Source organism: Phoenix dactylifera, chromosome 16 (assembly GCF_051530095.1).
Source record: "Phoenix dactylifera cultivar Ajwa chromosome 16, Ajwa_hap1_PhDact_Kaust_v1.1, whole genome shotgun sequence".
NCBI lineage: Eukaryota > Viridiplantae > Streptophyta > Magnoliopsida > Arecales > Arecaceae > Phoenix > Phoenix dactylifera.
This window is the reverse complement of record NC_143205.1, coordinates 18,581,554-18,601,962: the sequence shown is the minus strand read 5'-3', so window position 1 is coordinate 18,601,962 and position 20,409 is coordinate 18,581,554. Positions and strand designations below refer to the sequence as shown.

At 38.3% G+C, this 20,409-nt stretch overlaps 3 protein-coding genes across 5 annotated transcripts; 2 read left to right on the top strand and 1 right to left on the bottom strand.

The window, feature by feature from the left end:
• Positions 1–77: 77 nt before the first annotated feature.
• Positions 78–1,697, top strand: LOC103717940 (uncharacterized). Its single transcript, XM_008806529.6, has one exon. The coding sequence runs from the start codon at positions 365–367 to the stop codon at positions 1,478–1,480; it is 1,116 nt and encodes a 371-aa protein (XP_008804751.3). The 5' UTR covers positions 78–364; the 3' UTR covers positions 1,481–1,697.
• A 1,233-nt stretch (positions 1,698–2,930) lies between these two features.
• QPT (quinolinate phoshoribosyltransferase) lies at positions 2,931–11,274 on the bottom strand. 2 transcript variants are annotated; one of them, XR_005506699.3, is made up of 10 exons: positions 10,940–11,274; positions 9,292–9,425; positions 9,142–9,205; positions 8,970–9,052; positions 7,518–7,601; positions 7,274–7,426; positions 6,503–6,679; positions 5,252–5,319; positions 3,381–3,536; positions 2,931–3,293 (listed from the first exon to the last, which is right to left on the bottom strand). XR_005506699.3 is itself a non-coding variant. In XM_039115073.3 (10 exons), the coding sequence occupies exons 1-9, from the start codon at positions 11,211–11,213 to the stop codon at positions 3,440–3,442; spliced, it is 1,134 nt and encodes a 377-aa protein (XP_038971001.3). In that variant the 5' UTR covers positions 11,214–11,274; the 3' UTR covers positions 2,931–3,293; positions 3,404–3,439. The 2 variants fall into 2 exon arrangements, 1 of the variants encoding a protein (XP_038971001.3); XM_039115073.3 differs by having other exon boundaries at positions 3,404–3,536.
• A 1,966-nt stretch (positions 11,275–13,240) lies between these two features.
• On the top strand, positions 13,241–20,050 carry LOC103717961 (nudix hydrolase 23, chloroplastic-like). Of its 2 annotated transcripts, none has more exons than XM_008806553.6 (7): positions 13,241–13,724; positions 14,289–14,420; positions 15,895–15,971; positions 18,414–18,549; positions 18,655–18,795; positions 19,032–19,090; positions 19,643–20,050. In XM_008806553.6, exons 1-7 carry the CDS (start codon positions 13,473–13,475, stop codon positions 19,701–19,703), a joined length of 858 nt encoding a protein of 285 aa, XP_008804775.3. In that variant the 5' UTR covers positions 13,241–13,472; the 3' UTR covers positions 19,704–20,050. The 2 variants fall into 2 exon arrangements, 1 of the variants encoding a protein (XP_008804775.3); XR_605759.5 differs by lacking the exon at positions 19,032–19,090 and adding an exon at positions 19,140–19,267 and having other exon boundaries at positions 13,268–13,724; positions 19,643–19,754.
• The last annotated feature ends 359 nt before the right edge of the window (positions 20,051–20,409 follow it).

The window sequence follows — 20,409 nt, the reverse complement described above, 5'->3', positions numbered from 1 at the left end:
CCACCGACCAATGCCAGCCGTCCGTTCCCTCCTCCCCTCTATAAATATCCACCCCCTCCCCATTTTGTCTCACGAACTGTTCTCCGTTCCCCCGATTCTCTGTCCCTCTTCGAAGGAAACGAAGAAATAATAATTAAATTAAAGAAAAGAGAGGAGGACAAGGAAGTTTCCAACGGAATCTTCCCCTTTCCCATATCGAAACCCCTACCGCCTTCGAATTCGATCTGGGCTTAGGGTTAAGGTGTCGGGGATCGCGGGTCTAGGGTTAGGGTTTCGGCAACGGCTAATCCCTAGATCTAATTGGAAGTAGGGTTCGGGTTTCTTTGATACCTGATCTTGATTTGGATTTCTTAGAGAGGAATCGATGAACGATCCGTCGCAGATGATGAACCGGAGCTTCGGTGTTTGGCAGCCGCCGCTACCGCCGCTGCCGCCGCCCACGGCGCTGGACGATCCGATGGGGTTTCAGAACCCCCGCCCCGTCTTCGCCGCTGGCGTCCCCGGGGTAGCCAAGCCCGGGAGGATGAATTGGAAGAGTAAGAAGGCAGCCGATAAGCGGAAGAAGGCCGCGGCCGCCTCCGCTCCTGGCGCCGGTGGCCTGGGTGGTGTCGTCTCCGGCGGTGGTGGCGCAGGCGCCGGCGGATCCGGGTACAAGCCTCCCGCGCTGAAGGAGCTCCAGTTCCAGAACCGCGTCAAGGCCCGGAGATTCTACCCGAAGAAAAAGTTCACCCGATTCGCCCCGTTTGCTCCTCGGAATACCACCTCCTTCATCATCCGGGCCAAGAAAGCCGGCGGGATCGCGTCGCTGGTGTCTCCGTGTCCGGTGACGCCGGCGATCCTCCCGACGCCCAAGTTCTCGCCGAGCCGCGAGGGCCTGGTGGACATGGCCAAGGAGGAGTGGGGTGTCGACGGGTACGGCTCCATGAAGGGTCTCATCCGCCTCCGCTCGCCGAGCTGCCACGAGATCCGCCCCGCCGGCGCGGGCGACGATGAGGAGGACATGGACGACGGGTCGAGCGAGAGCGACGTCGAGGAGCACCTGGAGGTGGAGCGGAGGCTGGACCACGACCTCAGCCGGTTCGAGATGGTGTACCCCGGCGAGGAGCACGCCGGCCCGGCGGCGTATTCTCTCGAGAACCGGGTCGACGACCAGGACACCCACATAGCGCAGCTGGAGGAGGAGAATTTGACGCTGAAGGAGAGGCTCTTCTTGATGGAGAGGGAAATGGCGGACATGAGGAGGAGGCTTCAGCTGCTGGAAGCCTGGTGCCGGGTCAGGGAGGAGAACAACAACAACAACAACAATGGCAGCAATGACAACAATATTGACGGCAGCAATAAAAATGAGAACGTCGCTAGCGAGGAGGCAGCCTCGGCATCGGAGGAGAACGAGCGAGGCGGGGATGTGTGCTCGGAGAAGAGCGCCGGGGAGCGCGAGGAGAGCCGCGGCGGCGGTGAAGGGACTCCGATGAGGGACTGAAGGAAGGTTGGACTGGTACTTTGCTGTGTAAATGTTATCTTTCATCTCATGTGGAGGACTTAAATCCTTCCTATTAAAATTTGTTTTTCTTTTTCTTATGATGGGTAGAAAGTTGTAGAATCCTTCCTTTGGATCATATGGAAAGGATGTGAAGAAGAAACCTAAACAATAGGCTGTATCGTTTTGAATGCTTCTGTTTTCATTTTGCTTTGGTTTCCATGGATGCTTTCATGTGATGATGATCTTTGAGCATGCGTATGATTGAGAAAAAATGGGAGATTTTGGATCATTTTTTATAAATTGAGTGTTAATGAGACATGAATCCCCTGTGAACTGTTGGGAGGAACCCATGGCCTGGGAAGGGGTTGAGGCAACCAGAAAGTTCTGGTAGGGATTAGTTAGTGTGTGGTTGTTAAAGATGGATGCTCTCCCCACGGCATGGGATGGCCTTTTTGCCTCTTCCATATGCTTTCTTTTCTTCGGTAACTTTCGTGTGCTTTCTTTGTTGTTCATATGCTTTCTTTTTTTATTTTTCTTTTTAAGAAAAACGTGGTTTGGTTGAACCTTTCAAGTGCATGGACGGCTCAGATGTATTGGAAAGGAGGTGGAAATAGCTTTTTCGATTGGCCGATTATATTACCCTTCCATTGATAGTAGCACATTAGCACGTCACAAAGATGTGAAAAGAGAAGGGCATCCTTCAGCTTTCATGTCAGGAGAATTGCTTCCGATAAAGGGATAGGATTATAGGATGCAATGCTTCATTTGTAAACAGATTGGGCATCCTTTTAGCAGTATATATTCAAGATTTGGAATGGTAGATGTCTGGGGTCCAGCTTTCCTTGGACACAGAGTTTAGAGAAGTCAGAGGAGATCATGGATACCCTGAGATCAGTATATATGTGATGACCAAGACAGCTGCATATTGGCCTACGTATTCAAGAAAAAAAATAATGCTTAGACCTGGATTTTTTAGACAATAATTTTAAAGAAAACTATTCAAGGATGAAAAGGATTGTAAAATAGAAAAATCTTTGTTGAAAATCTTGCTGAACAAAGTTGAATTGCCAACCTGTTTAATCCGCTATCATGTCCTTGGGGTGGGCTTCAGCTGATTTGGTGTTGCTATGATGTTTCTACTCTAATCTTTTGTCAAGATCATTGGATCCAAACAGCAAGTATAATGCATTTTCCTTTGAAGTAAAGATTCTATTGAATTTGGAGAAAAATTTGACGGTCGAGCTACATTTATTGAAGAGGGGTTGGGAGAAAGTGGACTCAGCCATGGTATACAACAGCTCCAATGTCATAGTAGAATAAATCAGCAAATTTTAAGTACCAGTTTTTAACTGTTTGATCTAGATAATGCAATATAGAGGTGATGCCATCCACAACTCAGCAGTTTGGAGGGGAAACTTAGGTGATAGGATCATGCTATTTGGAAGACATCTGCATCATTAAGTAGTTTCTTAGCAAATAACAGGAACTCATTATAGTGTAACTCATTATACAGGAAGCCTTCTCAAAAGTGCACACAAGTTTGACAAGGGTAGAACACATACCCCAATTATATTAAATTTTGGAAATATGAAATTTTGTGAGTCATACAATTATAATGTGCCAAATGATCTTCGAGCAAAGTTATTCATTTCTTCCAGTCAGCGAAGAACTTCTTTTCTTTTAATTTAGCTTGCTGCTTCAATGCACTGCAGAAACCTTAGATTGCCGTGGGATCTCAAATTTATGATATACGCCTGACAGCAGTCTATAGATATTGTAGTGGTTTGATTGAAAAGCAGCAGCTGAGTACAATCTGTGACAAAATTTAGGTCTCTTGATAATTTGTCAAGAACTCAGAAAAAAATATAATTGATCTATGAATCTCCAGTCAGGAAAGAACCTGATGGCAGAAAAGATACACACCCAGTAGGAGGGTTTAACAAGGAACCTTCGAACTGATTAAGCTCGGTTTGTACGTCTTCCAACTTGGAGGGCAAGCTCCGTGTCTATTTTGAGGGAGATATCAAGCGCTTTCACAGAGTGTGTCAATGCTCCACTGCAAAACCAACATCATCATAATCATTTTAAATAACAGTTGTCTCACACTGACAGTAATTTGTTCATAGACATACCAATCAACCCAAAAATCCATTTTCTTCCACAAGTTAAAATCAAACAGGTTGATTGGATGTAGAGGTTGGTTATGATTACACAAAAGGAATTCGAACAAAATTAGATACAAAAATCTCATTGAAAAAATTCCAACCGACGTGCAAATATGTTTAGAAGAAAGTTAGATTGTCAAAGCAAACTGCTCTTTCAGAAAGAAGGAAAAGTAATCATAGATTGAGAACTAGCTTGCTTATTGTAAAAATTAGGCAAGTTCCAGTGCAAACTCTTTATTCTGGAATCTAGATGAGCTCTAACAGCTTAACTTTTAAGCATTGAAATGACAATTCCAGTAACAGTAAAATACATCGTTTACTATGTCTAAAATCATTAGCAAAATGGAGACAAACCATGAAAATGCATTAACTGTATAAATTAGCATGAAAAGTATGACTGCTGATCATATTGTTCTGATCATCATCTTCACCTCATTAGTTGTCAAGAGATTTTATTGCTAAATTCAGTGCCAAAGGGTAGTGAACAATCATCCCATTGAGGTCAAGTTTCAGTAATATGTCTATTCTCAAAAAACAAGTTTCGGTGATATCTGGAAAAAACCAACTTCCTACCATGTCTTCTCTGTAGTCAAAATGGGAGAGGTTCGAAAAGAAACAAGAGAAAAGGAAAGTTGGCTAAGGGAAAGAATGATGATAGAACATTTTCGTCTTCCCTGAAAATTGTGAACCTAGACAAAACGTTAGAATCTAAAACCAAAAGAATCTCAGACACGAACAAAACTTTTGCATGATAAGAGGAACTTAAGCTCCAGATCTTTTACAAGTGCAAAACTATTCTGCTTTCAGCATGAGAGAGAAGGATCTAATCAAAAAAGGATCCACCTGCTGACCATCATAAAATTGGAGAACATTCCTTTCATATGGCCATCTTTCCTCAAAATTAGTCAATCAAGAAAGAACTCTACCTGCTTGACCCTATAGCTACAAGACTGAGATCATAAATCCTCTTCAGATTATCTCAAAGAGCCATGCTGACCAACTGGTATATTTCCAAGCATGTTACACCATAGATGACTCAAAAAAGTCTTGTCACTCAGCGTAATGTAAAGCCAAGTACAATATAAGGAGATATCAAACTCTGCTTGAAATAACCAACAAGTGCAGCATTGTTCACTCTTTCCAAACTTCTATAATACCTAAATTATTGCCCGAACTCTTTACTTTCATTCCAAATGCTCAAACAATCATCATTTTTGATTCTCAATTTCACCAACTTGTAAAGCCATAAAGCTATAATTAAGTGAGCAGAAATGCTATATGAAGTATCCAGGAGCGAGAAAATATATAAAATCAAGGCACGTCAATAGTTTCAAGACAACATGTATTGTATGGATACATGTATGTATCTATGAATGTATATTTGGGTGACAAGGTAGTTGCACAGGCATTTATAATATTTCCCGCAATATACTTTTCAAGAAGGTTGTGATTAAAAAAGATTTATTTACTATACAATGAAGTCTGATATAGAAGCGGGCCTAGAACTTGTAAAATCCATGTTAGCCCTGATTTTTTTAAAAAAGTAGAGATTATCAAGATTTAAATTCAATTTCTGCAGAAAGTAAAAAAATAGATACGTTGTTACCTGGAAATATATGCTACTCCAGTTTGTCCAATTTTATTCACTGTTTCAAGGGTGACATTTCCAGATGCCTGTCATCATAAACAATTTTAGCACTTTCAGGCACCATAAATGGACGTTGAATTACAAGCATATCCAGCCAATGACAAAAATTGTTCAGGTCAGGCTCTAAGAATTTAGGTTGTTTGCATTTCGTCGTTATAATTTCTATAGCATCTCATAATATTCCCACATAAGTGGAATCAACATCAATCAAGACTGTATTAGCATCCTTTTCCAATAAGTGTAGAAATACAAGAGACATTAGAAGGCAGAAAGCACATAAATAGTTAATACCTATAGGCCTTCATGGATCAGCACTTTGGCTATGATCAAAAAATGCCCCAGATATTCAGGAACTCATCTACTCTAACCACACATTCGGCCACATTTAGCATCCATTAACTATCATATATTATGGTCTTTTAAGAATACCACAAAGGTCAGCACTAAAGGTAAAAATTTATGAGCAGAATAATTGATAAAGAGAAGCTTTTGAAAGTTCACCCACTTTTTATCTAGTGAGCTGATCAAATTTTACATGTGGGCAGGCAGCAAATCCTAGCAGTACATACATACCAAGTTACCAACCCATGTATGGCATGTGTCCCCAAGATAGTACTTTTGATGCCAACGATAGTTAAAGATATGGATTTACTCATACAACAGGACCAATTTAGTTGTAGTCAAGCACTTACCACATAGAGAAGCAAGTTTGAGAAAAGGCATGGCATCATGCCAATTTAACAGTTTTTACAGGTATTAAAAATGGCAACCAAATTCAGGTAGAACACAAATCAACCTACAGGAGGATATTCGAATTCAAAAAATGTTTTAAAAAGACATAGTTGGCAACCATGGATGGAATCCTTAACCATATATTCCACTTTTCAGACAGAAAGGCGGGGGAACAGTATATGCATAAAATGAAAAGAATCAAAGGAGAAAAAAACAATGTCATTATGTTGCAACGACTAATTACATAAAAAGCTGCTGAGAAGTATTTTTTTTTGTATTTTTCATTTTCTTTTTCTTAACAGAGAGTTCCGTAAAAAATATCAGAAAAGAACAGAATCTATATTGAACAGTTGCTTGACAGAAGTTGACAAGGACCAATGTAAATTTAGCTCTTCTATAACAACAATATCAACAGTTAATACTTTTCTAGCTATATGGAAATGCATGACTTTAAAAGAAAAAAAAATAGACAACTACCTCAGTTTCAAATCTACCATTTATCAGCGTAACTGCATCCTTAAGCATCGTAACATCCACATCCCCATTTGGAAGAGGGACGACCATATTGTCCAACATTATTCGGGTCAGAGAAGTCCTATTTTGAGCTGCATATTGCAGTACCTCCTTTACTTCTTCTAATGTCCTTGTCTCAACCTGATTCATGGTGTAACATTAATTTCCAACTGAAAGAAACATTTTATCATTGCCAACAGATACAAAGGCCACTATTGCAAAGTAAAAAATTAGAGCAAACTCAGAAAAGAAAATTACAGTCATATGAGTAAGAGAGCTTAAATGCCTAGAAGTCTAAATGCTTATCATAACCCAGACTGATGCTTAATTTTAATGCTATGTAATATGTCTTAAATAGGATAGTGGATCAACGAAGAAGAGAAAGTTTTCTAGGCCAATATACCAATGAAAAGGCATTATGATTGCAGAAAGAAAGCTTCAGGTTAAGCACATAAATAGTACATAGCATTTATCAAAACAATTTCATAATGATAAGATAATTAACTGTCAACTCCAAGCTAGTTGCTGATCACCAAAAGGACAACTTAAAAAACAGGAACCTACAGGGCCACTTAACATGTCCTTGGCCATTATATAAGAACAAATATGGAGGCAAGAAATGGTTGAAACTGTTATTAAACTTTATAGAAAACAGAATGGTAATACATGCATATTCATGATTTACAGGCTTTTACATAAGTAAATTATTTATTTGGGGAGATATATAGGTGGTACCTCGACAGGCATTTGAAGATTCTTTTGCTCCAAGAATTGATCTACTGATTTCATAGCATTTGTCACACCTCCAGCTATTGATATATGGTTATCTTTTATCATTACCATATCAAATAGACCCATCCTGTGGTTTTTTCCTCCACCAATCAGTACCTAATTATTTAAGTATTGAGACAGCAGTCAGTATAATAAGCAGAACAGATAAATAAAAAATGGCAGCACAAGCAAGTGGTATGATAAGGACCGCCCACTTATCCACCAAACGTAGGCCTGGAGCAGTTTTCCTTGTCTCCAAGATGCATGCAGGATGTGCAGCATCTGCCATAGCCTGCAGAAATTACTAGTACAGGTGAATAAAATAATCTTAACAAAAGTAACAAGTAACAACGAAAAACACAAAAGAAAAAATCCAAAAAAATTTAAAACATTCATTTTATCTCAGCAAAGGAATAATTCTTTAAAATATATAGCCAATCTATTTCCGGACATGAAATTGTTCATGATTTACTGGATAGACGCACATTATGCATGCTGCAATCATAATTAACTAGACAAGAATAAGATTGTTTCTAAATTGGGATTATGGAGGGATATTTGGATAATAATGGTCTAAAAGTTTAATCAAGTATGTGGAATGTGAATCTAGTGATGGAAGCCAAAGAGAGGTCTGAGACAATGGCTGAGAGGTTTGACAAAGTGAGTATTTGCATGATCTCACACTAATGTAACAGGACAATGTGCAGATAGATATATATGTTTCCAACAGAACCAAGGAAAGACAGATGAAGAAAACTCAATTTGGAATCATGCGATCTCTACAAGGTAATGAGACTGACAGAAATATAAGATAACAACGACATGGCGATTTTGTAAGGATCATCAATGTTTGCAATCAAGAGAATGTAGGTGCATAACATGAGAGTAGTGGTAGCACTCCAGTGCATGCATAGTAAACCACAAAGGATACAAAGAATCAAATAAGAAAACATTTAAGGAATTTTTTTTGTATATGCATTAGTAGAGGATAATGCAGCAAGCTGATAAAGATGATTTGTTTATACCATTGTAATAAAAGTAACTCCAAATTTAAAAAAAAAAAGCACACTTGTGTTGAGGAATATGAATGAGGGGCAATCTCTCTCTCTCTCTCTCTCTCTCTCTCTCGCGCTCTAAGGTGAGTTATGTGTGTGTGTGTGTGTATTTTGAAAATCTACATGCAAGCAGCAAGCAACATATGAAAATACTAGTTGACAGAAATTTTTGCCCAATAAGAACAAGTGCCCAAGAAGAATACATGAAGACAGTCCTGAAATAAAATGTTAATCACTCGATTGCAGTCATGTGAGAATTACCAAACAGCAAAATCTTCCCAGCATTAGCCTTGCATCCAGAAAATACATCATAACAATTATAAAAATGAGAATGATGCCATAAATCTGAACACATTAGATATGAAAGGCGTGACCTCAATTGATGGAAACCTGGTCTGGAAATTTATGTTTATGTTTTCTTTACAAATTCAAGATGGACTTTACAAAAAAAGGCAGTATAATTTCAGCTATCTTACCACTACAACCCTAGCAAACCCAACACAACACAATGAATATGTGCATGAAGAACCATGCAAAATGTAAAGCTATTCTGATTGAGGCTGGAAAAAAGACCATGGAATATTAGTTGATACATGGAAAGCTACCTTGGTAAGTGTTGCTATTCCACTCATTCTTTGCATAAAATTGAGGGCAACCCTTTCTGCCACAATAATGCTGCATGCACATCCTTAACATAACAAATAAAAAAGAAAAATAAACAAGCATTCTCATGAGTATAATCAAAAGACCAAGTCATGTTATAATGTAAATTTTTACCATATACTTTGCCGAACTGCATGCCTTTGTGAACATAGTTTCCATCTTTCTGAGACCATTCAACCTATCAAATTATCCGGAAAAATTCTGCTGAATGAAACTAGCGAGCATTATATTGAATCTTGGAGAATTTATGGCAAGGAGTTATACCTTTAATGATGGATCAACCTCATTAAAAATCATCTCTGCAAGAGAAATTCCAGCAATGACCCCATCCTCCTTTGCAATGAAGTGGGCTTCTGCTTTCATGTCCACCGGAACAGTGGCTAAACAAGTTACATCCCCTGTCTCAATACAAAGAAAACAAGAAGCTAGATAATCGTCATACAAGTTCTGCAGGACTTCCACTGCAAAATATTGTGTAAATATTTCTGGTTTCTGGAGCATCAAAACATTTGAGAAAAAACAACTGAAGATGTTTTGTAACAAGAACACAAGTGTTAGCGTTCAGTATTATTATGCAGATTCTATGTACAATAGATTTTACGGAGAAGCCTCCTATTTATACAGGATCCAGATCATCTATTCCCTGCGTCTTTGGAAGAAACTATATCTGAATGACCTCTTCTTGCAGAGAAACATGCGAGATCAAAGCCGCAAGTGTTCTGTCTACTCTGAAATCTTCAGCTGCCGACTTATTTTATAACAAAAACTACTATCATTTACCATAAATCAAGCCAAGCTTGCTTGACTTACCATTCTAGAGAATAATTTATCTTTTCCCCCACTTCAAAGATACCGATGCTTCAAGGATAGTTTAAATTGAATAATCTTTGTGCAGCAGTTCCTTATTGCTTTTGTTCTTTAAGAGCAGCCAGATCGCTGCTCTTGCAGCTAAGAGTTTGCATTGTTCCATCTTCCATTTAGTGCAAGTAAGTATTAAACATAAGAAGATACTGCTCTCTCACAGTTTCATGGGTAGGGCAGACTTCCATGAGGAACTTCGAGATAGAGCTTTGACTATTTCAAAACAATCATTTTGAGTGTTATTACGAATAATTCAATCATAGATAACCATGAAATATTGGGAGGAAATTAAACAATATCATGTGTTGAAGGGGAAAGTGAGGTCCAAGATGTTGTTATTCAGTCAAGCACCTGATGGCCACCACTGGAGAATGGATATGGGAATTCATATCTGTAGTTTGAATCACATATCCTAGACAACAGTATGAGGAGAGAGGGATTGAAGAATGCTAGCAAAATGTATAATACTTGTCCAGTTGTCCACTGGAGTAAAACAAGGCCTTCAGAAAATGATTGCATGAAAGCTACTTTGTCACAGCATGCAGAGAATATCAGCATATAACGGTTTACGAAAGGCGCTCATTAAAAGGATGAATGAATTTAGAACCGGTGCTTCACGATTGCTCAATTATACATTAAAAAAACATATACTTTCTTCCAAACTTTGTTACCAAGCCACAAGATATGATAATGAGCATAGCCTATCGAGGGGGGGAAACAATATAATTTCCAAGCACCATTACACCATCTAAAGTTTATGGTAAATATCGTAAAATGTAGTACTTATCCAGTATCTAATCCATAAAAATCCAAACTTTGAACAGTTTAACTCAGAAAAAGAAGAGTTCAATTGACCAAAGCACAAGCCATGAAAATTAGAACCATATTGATCCAAAACTCTATAGCTTACACGCAGATAAATAGCGAATGGGCCTAAGTTAATCCAAACAAAAACTCAGGAATTACTTTAGAATTTCACAGCTAAAATCTACTTCCAGAATCACCTCTCCATCAAAAAAGAGCAAAGATAACAAGAGAAAGGGCACCAGACCTCGATCACCGGCGTCTTCGGAGAGAGCGAGGGCGATGACGGATTTGAGATCGTACGTAGGGTGTGATGGCGGCTTCACGACCATGGATTCGAGCGACGCGGTCGGGATTCTAGTCCCCGACGTCGCCATCGCCACGATTCTGCGAGAGTGGGTTTTGTGTAGCGATAAAGGAAGAGATGGAATAGGAGGAGAAGGGGGGGGAGGGAACGAGGTGGAGATTTTGGGAGCGAGAGAACGAAAGAGAGGAGGGAGGGTGGTCGAAATCCCGGACATGACCTCCGGTTTTGCTTCTCTCGCGTATCGCGACTCTTGGGCACGGGGAAGTCCGTCTAGCCTAGGGCCGCGGAAAAAGTTTCCAACAGCGCCGTTATGCCAGGTAACGTATATCCTCCTTTGCCGTTATTTTACCGTTAAATTGGAAATAACGACTGTTACTTTAAATGGAAAATATTTAGCAATAAAAATAATAATATTTGATGATTATTATTTTTTCGATTTTTATTGAACATTAAACTTAGGCCACTAGTAAGCGAGGGTAATAAGCTGCTCAGACTCACCCCATGTATTAAAAAAATTATTCTTTTTGCAAATCCGACATGCTTCAAGTCAGCTTATTTATGTGGTAAAATTTTAACTATATTGAGATCAGTTTGTTTCAGTTCTATAGAACCTATGTTGGCCCGTTCTTGAGCTATGTATTCATGGACAACATGGCTAATTTGTAGTCCCAAGTCTAACAGAAAACAACAGTTAATTGCAAGAAAAATAAGAGCCACTTTTTGAACTATTATTTTATCAATTTTTTTAAATTGTAAATATTGTTTTTATTCAAAATATTACATAACAATGTTATATTATATAATGATCATGTGTTCTCGTGATTTGAAGCAACCCACTTGCTCTTATTTACACTATTCATGGTCTATTGCCTTTTTTTCTATTAAAATTTGTGATGTCTAGACTCAACGGATGTCCTTAAGATATCTATATTATCATTGAATAATACGAGCATGGATACAAGATCTATATGGCACATTACTAAAAGATTTAGATCTAACAATCCAAAGTATAAAATAGAAATCTAGAAAGAGAGAGGAGAGGTGGTGGAGATCTCAAAGATTAGAGAATATTAGAAGAATGAGGTGCAAGGCACTCAACTAGGATGACACAAGCTACTAGTAAGCTCAATCAAAACAATAAGGCTGATGGTGGATGGGTTTCTCGGGTTTTAAATTGAGTCATTTGTTTGGAAAGGATTATTGCCATAGAGCTTAAGTACGCATATTATTTTGTTGGGCTATATATATAATATATGTTCTATTTAGAAAAAAATAAAAGTTCTTATTGGTCCAATGAGAACTTTCACCAATAAATGCAATATGTTGGAGAAGTATTTGAAGCTGAAAAAAAAGAGAGGAGAAGTGAAACAACTTAAGTCCTCCATAGAAGGTCTCATCCAGATTTTGGGAATAATATAGGCCATTCCAAAGATAATTTATTTTATGAGAGATAAATCAAGATGTGAGACTCCCCATTCTCGCTCTTTTCTATACACAGATCTCCAACATAAATCAATATTTCAAGGGTAGTTTACTCTGGCATCTAAGTGACATATTTGGATTTTTGGGCAACTTATTCGTGGAATAAATCACACGACTAAAAATTAGAGATTTTGAGAAGAAAATATAAATTTTAACAAAATGAAAGATAACATAAATCGCCTTCCAAAGAAATGCAATATCGGTTAGTTTCGGATTTGTACAACTGAGGAACTTTCTCAATAGAGTAAATTTTCTCTATTTCAATTGATGCATGTTCTCTCAACTTCCACCAAATATGAGTTAGCTCTCGAGAGAGCTCTCTCAATTGCTTCAATTTTTTCCCCCTCAACTTCCACTATTAAACATGAGTTTATTCCTGAGCTTGCATGGGCTTCCAAAAGCATTTATAGTGTAACTTGTCTCGAGGTCCCAATTATTTCATATGGTAAAAAAAATTAGGTGTCGATAAGAAACTCCAGTTTATATTCTACCTCACATAATTTTAGTTGGACTTCCAACCGATCTAGTTCAATAAAAAAAGAAAGAGTATATATTAAGTAATTTTTGTTATTAAGCAAGTAAGAGATGAAACTTAAAATTACTAAGAGGAATTAATGAATTCTTGTTTAATTCCTGCTAGTAATTTAAGTGCCGTCTCTGGTTTGCTTACCTCATGCTGACTAACCCATCGAGAAATTCTTACATCATAGCTTAAACACGAACTCAACCTACTTTACCCCTTATCCGTTCCATTGAACTACACGCAAGCTCTCCCTTCCATCCGGCGAGACGCACCGAATTGAATCCATCAAACAGACGGCCAGGATTTCCCGATCCGTCCGTCAGCGCGTCTCGACCTCCGGGGGCACCTTCCAGCCACCAATTCTGATGGCGATGTGTCCGAAGCGCGACCTCAACCACCGCCGCATCGCTCCCTCCTCGAGCTACTCCTACCGAGCCTCCGAGTTATAATCTTCTTCTCCCCCGAATCATGCTCAGATCCCTCCACCTCCTTGTCGGATTTGGGGTCGTCTCTCCGTTCCTCCTCCAATGCAAGACTCGTAGCCTCGCCGCCCTCCCCACGATCGCCGCCCTCTCCAACCCCCGAGGACTCTCCTCCACTCTCCCGATCGCTCGCTCTCGATCCGGTGCCTGTTTCAGGGCCTTTCGGATGTCTTCCCGTGATTCGGAGACGACCTCCGCCGCCGATGTGGCCTCCGGGCAGGCGGTGGCGCCGCCTGTGGTGAGTCCTGTGGACTTTCCTCGTGCTATTGGGTGGAAGTGTGTCCGATCCTTGATCTTTTTTATTGTTTCTTCTTCTTTTATGGATCGATGTCCGGTTTCAACTTTGAGGGATTTAGGGAGGAGGGATTGGTGGGATTTTGCCTTATTTACTGAGAATTTGGATTTTTGGATTGTCGAGCTTTCCTATGGAAATAAGGGAAGAGGGTTACTGAAGAACTGTGGATAAAATAGTTGGATGAATTGATTTTTGTGCTCGCATGCAAAGTCTACCTGCTAATCTGTCGGAGTATGTGGTATTTTGAACGCCGCTGATTTGTTGCTTGGTTTTGTGGTTGTTATAGTAGTTAATCCTGTGTTGAATCGTTGCTTAAGTTTTGGATTTATTGTTAATTTGATATTTATGAAGGAAGAAGGAGAAAATGGATTAGGTTTTAGTCAAATTTTGTGGAGAAGTCTGTTTATGGTGCATTGCTCAATTCTGAATTTTAAAAGATGTGATCTGTGTTTTCTGAATTTTGGTTCTTGGCCAGATTTGTTATCTTTATATATGCAATCACTGTAGGTACATAAGTCCAAAGTTAGCTTCTGTCAGGCTTGTGGGAACCCAACTAAGCAAATTATACCGGATGGGGAAGAAAAGATCAGAGCAGTTTGCACGGTCTGTGGGAGAGTCCACTATGAAAACCCAAAAATGGTACGACTTGTGAGCTTTAAGCTTTTGGTATATGCTGATGCTATTTCTTGTATGAGCCTTGGAAATGAAAGGTTTTATTATATTATGCTTTTACTTGGTGTTCTAAGTGCTAGTGGAGCAGTAATGCTGGTGATTTTTCTGTGGTGTGCTTGTTAAGATCATATTTTTGACACCTGCAATTTGTCCGTTGGCTGAATATTTTTTTGATTGGTTTGCTGGATCTAGTTCACAATTTCCTAAGTTTCCCAGTTCTTTGTTTCTTGATCTTTTGTGTAATTATGATAATGACCATTTCAAGCGAGTGTGATATATGGCTTTAATGGTCTAACTCCAGCCTGGCAATTTAATGTTCAGGCAGATCTGAAATAAAGTACTATGTCCCATTGATTCCTATGTACTTTGTCTGCTATTTCATGGATCTTCAAGTTAGGTCCTTGTATCAATCATTATCACATTCTGATTCTTATTTATATAAAAAAAATTATCAGTTCTCATATTCTAATCATTTAACTTTTCTTAGTGTTCTGTCTTAAGCGATAAAAGTTAGAAAAAGTGCGTTGAACTATATCTTCATATAAGCATTTGTCTCTGGTGATATTATCCAGTATAATTTGATCATCAATATGTCTTCTTTTAAATTTTTCATGTTAGACCTCAAACATAATACATTATAATTCTATGCACTAGAAATAAGGGACAAGTCGAAGTTATTACATATGTAGTGGAGAGTTTCAGATTCTGTTGTTTTGGGTGGGAGTCAGATGGGATCTAGCAGGCCCCTACTGCCCCAGCTTTAGTTTTTTGATAAATCATGTGGTCTTGGGCTGTCCAGAACCCTCGGAAAATCAACTTCATGCATGTAAGGTTCAAATAGCTGAGTTTAGCAGGTTAATTAGTACATAGATGGATAGAAGCTAAGCACTAAAGCAAAATATCTGCTTTAAAATATACATCTAATCTTATGTTACATTCATCTTAGACCTCTATGATCTCATTCTGAACATAAGCTAATGCAGTCTCATCCAGAAATGTGTATTGCTTCCATCCAGAACAACATAATGCTCGAATAGCTGGATTTTGCTTGATAATCGTCGGGTTGCTATTCAACTCTCTCTATGTGCACATATTGTAGTGGTATAGCATGCTTTTCACACATGACAGTAAGACCGATGTTTGGCCTATGATGCTACTTCATACCCTGAATGATTGGAAGAGATCTATGGCTCCATATCCAAGCTGGTTCAATGTACATGGATCCTTATCAAATTCAGTAAGATTGACGTTCAGGATGAAGTCAATATGATCATCCAACCTACGTTCTATGTTTTGAGAATGTATGGTTATTTGTAACCACTGTGAGCATCAAAGCTTGTCTCAACTACGTGGGTTAAAAAGTAGAGTTAATATTAATCATAATGAAAAGTTGTATTTTTTCGGATTACATCTATATTCACTCTGGGGTTCAATACTGCAGGTTGTTGGTTGCTTAGTGGAACATGATGACAAGGTTTTGCTATGCAAACGCAAAATTGAGCCGTCTTATGGACTCTGGTGCTTATCTGTTCCTTTCCCTTCACCTTAGTTATTCGAATACTTGGTTCCTTTTCTCTTCTTTAACGATTGACGATGGTGATAGAAATCTGATGAGGCAAGTGGCTGATTTTGCCTTATCTGGTTCTCTTTATGTGGTTATAAGTCATGATTATTGGTTTCACCTAAACTTATTCATCCCAGTTGAATTTATGTGCATCTGTTTTTTAAACTATACCAATGGATTATCAGAATTTGAAACTTGGGATGATACAGATGCTGTAAAACTAGTTTTCAGTTGATGTACATAAGATATATGGATAAGTGCACATGTATATTGATTTACTGTTTCTTATTTGTGTTATAAATGAGTTACTAAAGCTGACACCTTATGATAAGAAGTTTAGTCATGTTGTAATAGTGCATGGAGTAGATAGGGTGCAGAAATACTCTTGGAATATGATGATTTCGTGGTGTAAGTTTATCATATTGAATATCAATAAAAGATATGTCAAGCATTCAAGATATAGAACATCTTAGTCTTGATTTATCAGAGAGGTGTTGAACAATCAAGGCTGGAACATTATATACCATGTATTTTTCTCAAAAAAACGTTGTGTACCATATATAGTATGTGATTAATATGCTTAATGAGATAATATTTTCTAGAACAAAGCAACTTTTAACACCTGTGGATCCAATTCTTGATTTTCTGAGTGATGTTAATGTGGTACTCTTTCTACTATGAATTAAACCTGACATATTGATTGCAAGAAATCTTTCTTATCCATATTTGTGTTCCTTCTCAGAGTATTGCTCTCGGCTTAAGGTACGATAAAAAAAAACAGAGAAGGAGATTATATACAAGGCAAATATCTCTATTACATAGTCTTTTTATCATACATCGGAGGTCTGTCAATTGAAAACTATTTTCCTTGTGGCTTTTAAAAGCAAGAATTAGTGTGGTTGTAGGGCACTTCTGTGGTCCATGCTACTGGAGATTAACATGGATAATTTTTCTTTTAATACAATTTAGAGTTTACATGAACTCCCTTCTATCATAAGTGGGTGGAGACACATAACACAGAATTCCTTTCATGGCCCAACCAAACACATCAAAAACATTGGTTGTCTGCGCATAACAAGATGATCAAGAGAGTTGTCTACTTTTATATTGTGTCAATAAAATTAGCTAATCAGTGTCTTCAGTATAAAGCTAAAATTGTCAACTTTGGCTCCATATACATAGATGTGATGAGAGATGGTGTTCCTGAAGGATCATTTCTGCATGTTATTTTGTATCTTGATTAGAATAAAAGGACATGACTGAGGGGTTCATGTCACCAAAGATGAACCCTTGTAAGGGATTAGTTCTCTTTAGCAGCCTCTAACAGCAGCAGACATTAGTAGACTCCCATCCCCTTGTTAATCCTCTTGCATATAGATGTAGGCTGTTCTGTCAGTCTATAATTTTCATGCTTCCACCCCTATCCTTAGTGCCCTATTATTGCTTTTACTTCAGTTATGGTGCCTCTTGCCTGGGACATCAACAAGCACTAGGTGCCCCTGGATAGTTAAATTACTTAACATACTTTGAGAAACAACCTGAATGTTGCTTGGATTTTTAAAGGTAAATTCACAGTGGAAGCTTTGACAACACACATTTCGAAAATGAGATGTGCAGGTGCATGCACTAGGATTAAACCTTGTATGTGCAGGTTGAGTAAGAGTGTAAGTTAGGCCTATGCTGCTGAGAAGTCAGGTATCATAATGATGGTCTAGGGAGTAGGGACTGTAAGATTTTGATGATTATGATCTACTGAGCTATACCTGTAAGAGTTTGTAGAGATATAGTCTATCATGTTTAAGAGCTTTTTGGTATCCATAGCCAAATTTTCCAGTGTTCTTTGGGATCAGCAATCTAATTTTGTAGTGCAGGTTGATGAAAAGATGTAGCCTACGTCTCGATCTATATCTTCTAGCAGTTGTTTTTACAAGTCTGGGAAAATAATGATTCTCAATATGGTCATTGCAATTTATGTCTTAAAAAACAAACTCTTCTTTATTCCTTGCACAGAATATCATCAATACATGAAACCTTAATTCTGAAGTTAGCACCTTCATTTTATTATATTCCGTCAGGTTGTTTGTTTTTTCAGTTCCTTGAAGAATCATTATTGTACCTTTTGAAAGTTCTATATATAGTTGAATGTCTTCTCTGTGTAATAAGGACCCTCTAAGCAGGCTTGAACAATCTGTTAAATTTTTCAGTCCGTCTATTTAATAGAAATGTGTCAGATGAGAGCAAACTTCTTATGATAACCAAGTTGCTGTTCTTAGTATCTCATGTTCCTTTTAGATACTGACATTCATTTCTGTCTCATAGCTATGCCTATCAATTTCATCATGTTAAATTCTCTGAAATACATCTTCGAGCTGCTATATATAATCTCATATCTTCAGGACTCTTCCTGCTGGTTATTTGGAAATTGGGGAGTCAGCTGCAGAAGGAGCATGCAGGGAAACCTTGGAAGAAGCATGTGCTGAAGTGGAAGTACTTTCACCATTTGCTCAGTTAGATATTCCTCGAATTGGCCAAGTGAGATAACCTGATTTTACTGGAAACCTGTTTTGCATATTCATAGTCGCTATGGGCTTTGTCATGAAGCTTCTAATGTGTTTTTCACTCTCATATGCAGTACAGAGTTACATCATATTCCGAGCAAGACTAAAGACACCCCATTTTTCACCAGGCCCTGAGTCATTGGAATGTGCACTTTTTGCGTTGGATGACATACCATTTGATTCCCTAGCATTTTCATCAATCATTGTCACCTTAAAGATTGTATTCCCTTCCTCTTTCTTGGCCAGACATCCTTATTTTTTTTTTCCTTTTCTGTTTTTATGTCTTTTATGCTTATGGTAGAATTGTAGGGTTGGTTAGATTTCTGTAATTTTTATGCAACTGCAAGCCTGTAGTTGGGATGGTATTGTTAAGACTGGCTAGTTTTTGTTGCTACCATCTAGCGCCATCCAATAATATTATTGATCACTTTTGATTCCTGTATTCTGTGGTGGCAGTACATTCAAGATAAAAAGGCTGGAAACCCCAAGTTTCATTACTGTACCATAAATAAAAGGTCAGCCTTTGTTCTCACATCATTTCTTTTTTTTTTTTTGTGACCTCAGTTTCGTACTCCTTTGAAGTCTGATGGACTATAAACGATCATAAAAGGAAAGAGCTGGTTAGACACAAACTCAAGTGCATATCCTGACACATGCTAACACCCAAGGAACTTCTGCTAAAGACTTTTTAGGTAAAAAATTATGAGGTTGTGAGTTCATAGAAAGAATGCCAGAGATAATTGCGACATCTACAAAAGTAGCACTGTGGTTTGAATCATATTACAAAGAATTTCATCACATATTTTTAATTTTTCGGAGCCTTCCGTTTTATTATAGCCTCATTTTATCTTACCTGCAAATGCTAGTGCTTGCTTAAGTTTTAGTAAAATGAAGATGCTTATTTAGTATATATATTACTGTTTCTCATCCCAATTCAAGATATATACGAATTTTTACTATTTTGTGATCTGTTGAGTGTGAAAACAAATGGTGGATGTGACCTCAACACTGTTCATATCCTTACAATCAATCAGTTAAATTTCTGAGAAATCTTCTTTGCTTGACAGACCGGGAGCGAGCCCATCTGACCCCCTTGGCTTTGATGTGGACCACCATTTGCATTCATGAACATGGTGCATTCCTTTTGAATCATAGTCAGCTATTGGGATAATGACGAAAGATTGGTACTGATGATTTGCTCAGCGGAAGATATCATAATTGCTTCTCAATCAAGATTGAGGTAGCTGGGCTGAAGCTTCTGTCATCGAGGCCATCTGAATAGTGCCAGGTATTTGGTACTGAATGGAAGCACATGCTTTCTTTTAGATTAGGTTTTCTGAAATGTTTTTCGTGTATGCAGTGAAGGATGGTACTATCTCTTTTGCTTGTTCAAAACACTTGAAGTTACATCATTATTTTCATTTTGTGAATCTTTGGTGTTAAATATGAAGATGTTAGACAAAGTCTTTGTGGGAGATGGTTTTTAGTTAGGCTGCTGGATTATTTTCTGTAGGTATTTTTTTATCAATTATGCTATTTTTTATATCTATAACAATACCTGACGGATCTTTAATTGTTGCATTTACATACTTATCACGTTTGGAAGATTGTCCATCTAGTCCTGCTTGAAATGAGCCAGAAAATTCACCCTTGCAATGGGGGAAAGCAGTTATTCCTCTCGCTCACAAAATTGTACAGCTCCGATATTCTTGAATCCTGGGAGAGGGAGTTTTGGAATTTTTCTTTGGACGTGCTCGCCAATTGCCAGAAAGGAGCCTCTTGATGATGAACTCTGAAATCGTAGGCTTTGCTTTGACAATTCTCTATGCAGTCT

Excerpts from the sequence above, each read along its gene's own strand:
- LOC103717940 (XM_008806529.6), top strand. The coding sequence starts at position 365 with ATGAACGATCCGTCGCAGATGATGAACCGGAGCTTCGGTGTTTGGCAG.
- QPT (XM_039115073.3), bottom strand. The coding sequence starts at position 11,213 with ATGTCCGGGATTTCGACCACCCTCCCTCCTCTCTTTCGTTCTCTCGCT. Across the intron at positions 9,426-10,939 it reads CGAAGACGCCGGTGATCGAG|GGGATGTAACTTGTTTAGCC; the intron begins GTCTGGTGCCCT and ends GTATTGAGACAG. Across the intron at positions 7,427-7,517 it reads GTTTGGTGGATAAGTGGGCG|GTACTGATTGGTGGAGGAAA; the intron begins GTCCTTATCATA and ends TTAAATAATTAG.
- LOC103717961 (XM_008806553.6), top strand. The coding sequence starts at position 13,473 with ATGCTCAGATCCCTCCACCTCCTTGTCGGATTTGGGGTCGTCTCTCCG. Across the intron at positions 13,725-14,288 it reads AGGCGGTGGCGCCGCCTGTG|GTACATAAGTCCAAAGTTAG; the intron begins GTGAGTCCTGTG and ends CAATCACTGTAG. Across the intron at positions 19,091-19,642 it reads TACTGTACCATAAATAAAAG|ACCGGGAGCGAGCCCATCTG; the intron begins GTCAGCCTTTGT and ends TTTGCTTGACAG.